The sequence below is a fragment of the Macrobrachium nipponense genome, chromosome 23 (genome assembly GCF_015104395.2).
Source record: "Macrobrachium nipponense isolate FS-2020 chromosome 23, ASM1510439v2, whole genome shotgun sequence".
NCBI classification, from domain to species: domain Eukaryota; kingdom Metazoa; phylum Arthropoda; class Malacostraca; order Decapoda; family Palaemonidae; genus Macrobrachium; species Macrobrachium nipponense.
In genome coordinates, this window is record NC_061090.1 from 38,533,807 (window position 1) to 38,539,894 (window position 6,088).

General features: G+C 38.4%; 1 protein-coding gene across 1 annotated transcript in view; it reads right to left on the bottom strand.

Annotated features, from left to right (window-relative positions):
- Window positions 1-3,499: 3,499 nt before the first annotated feature.
- LOC135197675 (uncharacterized) overlaps window positions 3,500-6,088 on the bottom strand; it is a 10,531-nt gene continuing 7,942 nt past the window's right edge. Inside the window, exon 4 of the mRNA XM_064224696.1 lies at window positions 3,500-3,606. Within this exon, the coding sequence (XP_064080766.1) occupies window positions 3,500-3,606 (107 nt within the window). The remainder of the gene's footprint in view (window positions 3,607-6,088) is intronic.

A 6,088-nucleotide genomic window follows, 5' to 3' on the forward strand; every position in this document is an offset into this window, starting at 1 on the left:
ATATCCCAAATTCGGAATTTTCATCTGAGATAAATCCCAAATTTGCAATTTTCATCCGAGATAAATCCCAAATTCGGAATTTTCATCTGTGAGATAAATCCCAAATTCGCAATTTTCATCGGAGATAAATCCCAGATTTTCAATTTTCATCTGAGATAAATCCTAAATTCGGAATTTGCATCCGTGAGATAAATCCCACCATTACAGTCCCTAAGAAATAGTAATTTGAAAAATTCAAGAGGGGATAAAAAAACAAATCATGTAGTTCCCTCTGCAGAAGTTCATAAAAAAAATAAATAGCGATAGAAATTTGCTAAACCATTTCTAATGCATTATTGACCTCTCACTTTGAATTACACTACGATGGAAAATAAAGCAGCTTTTTAAACAAACTTTTATTATTATAAATAGTCACGTGAACGTCGCAACTATAGCAGCTTTAGTAGTACACACTGATCTATGAAACAAAACAAAAATAAAATAAGACGAAGGAATAAAGCAATACCTTTGTGGATCAAATGAAGCACAGGTCACATGTTGACTGCAGAGTGTCCGTAGCCACACTGACATTCACCAGATTGCGTCACTGGGTTTATATACAGGAACCAAGACCAGGAATGAGCAACTCGTCAACTGAATTTTTTCTTTTTTTAAGCCTCTCCGCCAGTCCTTTTTATACTTCTTTTTTCTCCTTTAAATGGGACACTTGAAAACTCATTATACAGTTACTTATACCGCTTCTTTACCCATACAGCGGGCCAAGAGAATGAAAAGGAGGGTTTTTAAGAGAAAGGGGGGAGGAGCGGCCATTGTGAAATTCGACAGGAGATTAGGAGGTGGGGCGTAGGGGGCAGGAGGTTACTGGAGTATGAATATAAATTCTATATAGAAATTATGTTTGAGTAAATATGTACAAACAGACGGAGGAAACTGCAGGCTCCATCCTCAATGTTACAGTCTAGGTAACAGCGTAAGAGTGAGACGTTCTCCATCTCTCCGGGATAAAATTTTTCTCTAATTCGTTCGCAAAACTTGGCGTTTACCTTACGCATTTTACGCGTCACTCTGTGAAAATATACATATCAACCAACAAGATAAATATTCACACTTTTCTCCTTTAACATTATCATAATCATTAGCGTCATCGTTAGCGTCATTATCACTGCAATCGTATTTTAAAACTTCGACATTGTACAATGACACACTCGCGCCTTTCAAATTTTCAAAGGTATTTCTGCTTCGGTTTCACCTTCCATTCATTATTATCGTCACTGAGATAGAAACTCTGAAACTAAATAAGTAGTTTAAGACTTGCTGTTTTGTAGTGCCAAATCCAGATCAGCTGGTCTCTCTCTGATGAAAAGATCTTGGGAACACGAAAGCAGGAAGAGATTAGCACTTCAAACTTTTTCCACCACACCAGACTTGTTTTTCCATCACCTCTCAAGCGTAGTTTATCATCGTTAAAGATGGCAAGGAAATTTCACATTCCCCCCAAACAGCAGATCTTGCACGAGAGGGGTGAACTGAAACAGGTTATTGTATAAACATTATTTACACGCATATGCACCAATAGATCCCATTTCAGCTGAGTAGTGAAGTTTGTTGGATTTAACCTTTTGTTGGAAAAACTGAATCACAGAATTCACAGATGTCCTTCAGACTGATAAGCACGAGCACTTTCAGACCAAAATACACCCATACACATACACACACACAGACAAATCACGTACTTACATATACTGCAAATTCGTCATACACACACACACCTCTTGGGAGCAAGATCGAAGTAGCTGTCGAAAGACGAAATTGTTGTTTTCGACGTCAGAAAAGAAAACAGATGTGAGATGGGCTAATATTCTCTCTCTCTCTCTCTCTCTCTCTCTCTCTCTCTCGCTGCCACAAAGGAGTATGAATAAAGGGAAGAGAAATAAGAAAAATTCTAGGGTTATTCTGGCCACGTGTTATGGAAACACTATGTGATTGTCATGTTGTTCAGTCCAAGGTCTGTATGTGTATATTTTTTACCTCCACCGACGAGGCTTGACAGAAAAAGATACTCAAGAACTCGTTTCTCTTATGTTTTTCGTGTTTTGTGTGTGTGTGTGTGTGTGTGTTTTTTTCTCTCTCTGTTCACAAGATTTCTCTCAAAGTTTTTGATGGATTTCAAGTAAAGTTTCGCAGATAGTGAAGTCGCATGGCAAGGAAGAACTGGATGCTCTCTCTCTCTCTCTCTCTCTCTCTCTCTCTCTCTCTCTTTCTTGTGACATGATGCTTCCAAAAGTTATTGATGGATTCCGGAGAAATCTTGTGGAACTTTTGACTGTGTGTGTGTTTTATGAAGTTATGTCGCACGTATGGGCATATGATAATGGTAGCTCCTAGGGGGAAAAAGTGACAATCACTTCAACATTTATCCTTTAACTGCTAAACATGTTTAATGCTAATGTTGTCAACCTATTTGTCACATGTATGCATTAAGTTTCCAACTTATTGATGACTTGTTTGATTGTAGTGTAGAGGAACCCCTCATGTTCAAAACTGTTTTAGTAAATGTACGTTTTTGTGAAATTAAGTCAAACATTTCTTCTCGCAAAATTATAATCTCCAAATACGTTCAGGTATAAACATACGAGATAAACAAACGAACAAAACAAGCAGCTACATACACAGAACAAACACCTTCTCTTGAGTTAAGAAGCGAAAGCACAGATGGAAGAAGTAGAGACAGATTATTAAAGTAGTTATAAACAATTATGACACAAATGACAAAACAACTTGACACTTAATTTCCATGTGTCACATACATACTCATACACATTATACAGTACTATTTGTAGTTACAGTATTTATCAGACCCCACCAATAAACATTCACCTACATACAAACGTTATAAAAACATACAAATCTGGCTCAGTATCTCTCCTTAACACCGTTATATACAAACAGAGATATAAGCTTCACCAACATTCACCTTTGACCGTTATTTACAGAAAAAAATACATATGTTCATAAACATTAAAAACACCTGCGCCTTCACAAACATTATATACACGTACAAATCTCACCAACACCTCTGGCATTGGCAAGGACACGTGTGGGTGTCTCAATATTATACATCCTCTCACAAACATTATATACACAAACAGATGAATATCACCAACAGCAATACTCTTCCACGCATTATGTACACGCACAGGTAAACCTCACATACAGGTAAACCTCATTTACAGATAATATTTACGTAAAAAGACTTCTCCCCAGAAATATTTATACAGTCTTTGTACTCATACACAGATAAACCAGGACGATATTCACGCCCTCACAAACGTTATATACAAACATACAGAACATACAGACACAACTCACATACAGCTCCATCCTGGCAGTCACAAGCATGTGCTCAAAGTTTCCAAACGACGACCAGAGGAGAAGAAGTAGGAGGAGGAGTAGAAGGAGGGGGAGGAGAAGGAGGAGAAGGAGGAGATAGAAGACCTCATCATAGGCCGTTCAGGAGCATGAACACATACGCTAGGCCTAAGGTGACGGTGAAGGCGCTGTCGATGGGCGGAGCGGACGCCCTCTGCATGGCCGCTGGGGTGTCCCCTGAAAGGGTGGACAAGAACAAGAATTAGACGGAGGTGATGATGATGACGGGGGGATGGGTGAGGGAGGGGGGGTGGGGGGCGGCCAAATGGGACTTCATTATATGCTAGACAATTATACCTAGTCTACTAAAGCCTGTGCTGTTCTTAATCACATATCTCGTCATGGGTTCTTTTGTTTTGTTTTGTTTATTTTGGCTCTCCTGAAAGGGTGAACAAGAACAAGAACAAGAATGAGACGAAGGAGGTGATGATGATGATGATGAGGGGGGCCCGAAAGAGGACTTCATTATATACTACACAATTAGACCTGGTCTACTAAAGCCTGTGGTGTTCGTAACCACAGACCTCGTTATTTGCACTTTTGTTTTGTTTTGTTTATTTTGTCTCTCCTGAAAGGGTGGACAAGGACAAGAGTAAGATGAAGGAGATGATGGTGATGATGATGATGGGGGGGCGGCGAAAGAGGACATCATTATATGCTACACAGTTAGACCTACTATGAGATTCAGGGCCTCTGTAACACGGTTTTTTGGATTTTGCTCCTTATGAAAGCATCGGATGTAGCTGAAAGTTGACATATGTCAGTAATTTACAACACACAAATTTTTTCAGCATTATCAATACCTAAACCCGATAGTTTTAATTTTTGTAGAGTAAAAATTATCTAGCCGACGCCATGGCCAATGATTGCGAGCCAAGAGTCGAAAAACATTCATTACATAAGCAAGGTAAACACCGTTTTCCGAAATGATTGCCCCTCCCATCCACCACACAGAAACTCATTCACCTTGTTCCATCTGAATGGCGGAACGATACAAAGATGTGGGTGGGGTATCTGTGCTGGCGTAGTAGTACTACTGTAGCAATAGTTCCGCAACAGTATAGCAGTAATATACATGAATTAAACGTTTAGGCCAACTGCTGGTATCCTTGAGGATCATTTAGCACTTATTACAACTACTCGAGAAATGAGATTTATACCCAGAAGTTAAATTTTCTAATCCAACATTGCCCATGATAGTCATCAGTGTTATTCTGAATTATAACGAGGCCAAAGTGGGTGGAGCCTCATAGAGTCATCATTCTGACGATAAGTATTGGTGAAGGGTTAAAGCCAAAATACGGTAGCGGCTATTCTTTTTTTTTTTTTTTTTTTTTTGCAGTAAATCTGTAGATAGTCAATAAATAAAAATTGTTTGACATTGGATATAACAGTTATCAAATCAAGCTTGTCTACTATGTTTTTGAAAATTACCAACTATTCCCTACATCTTGTCAATCTGATTGTGACCTATAAAGTAGACTGTAATTTCTTAGGAAACTTATTTTGGGAGTTAGACTAATAATCGAAGTAGTTTTGTATTTATTAACATACTTTGTTAGTTTGTTCATTATGACAATTATCAGTGGAGAGGTTTCAGAGTTCATAAAAGTGTACTGCTTGGCTTATATATAAATTTGTAAGTCATTGTTGCCAGAGGTATAGCCTTCGTTACGTATAGCCAATCATCCATCGAGAAAGAGGGAAGAAATTCTGTCATAAGTTATGTAACGAGTGCGTTCGAAACCTTTTTTCTGAGTAAGTTGGCCCGTCTTCAAAAATAGTCACTTCTACATTATAAGTACCAAATTTATTCAACCTACGTAATGCAGAATACAGTCAAAATTTATGTGTAGATATAATGTGTTTTCTGAATAAGCGTTATATTTATGAAATGCATAGATAGAAAGTTATTGCGAAAAAACCGTGTTACAGAGGCCCTGAATCTCCATAAGAGTTTACTTAAACCTGTGGTGTTAGTAACCACAGATCTCGCTATGGGTTCTTTTGTTTTGTTATGTTTATCTATGGGGGGAGCTAAGGGTGGGGCGGGGGGGGGGGGGTGTGAGGGCCCAAAGGGGACGTGTCAATATTCGTTGCATAATTAGACCTAGTCTACTTAAAGCGTGTGGTGTTCGTAGCCACAGATCTCGTTATGGGTGTCTTTTGTTTTATTCGTTTATTTTTGCCCTTTTCTGCGACTGAATCTAGTACAAAATATGTAGTAGAATTAGGCTCATGGGATATTAACCTAGTTTACCTAACGAGTTAGGAAAAATAACTTACGAGATGAAACTGTTTGATCATGAAAAGACATCAAAAACTATTAATAAAGAAACTTCCTAACCTATCTCCTCATCCGAAAAGCCTCTAGCCTTTGAACATAAACTAAAATTAAAACTTTCAGCTTGTATTCCACGCAATGCTTCACATAAACCTTATTGACAGAACCCAGATCATCAAAGGGAGCGATATATATTCTCCATCTCACAGACGGAAGTAAGTTCCTAAACCTCGCACACAGACTGCAAAAAAAAAAAAAAAAAAAAAAAAAAACAAGATAAATGAATAACTTTTTGGCGGGCACTTCCGTCCTGAATTTTCCACGACGCACAAACCACAGAGGTGTAATTAGGAGCGTCTCTCTCTCTCTCATCTC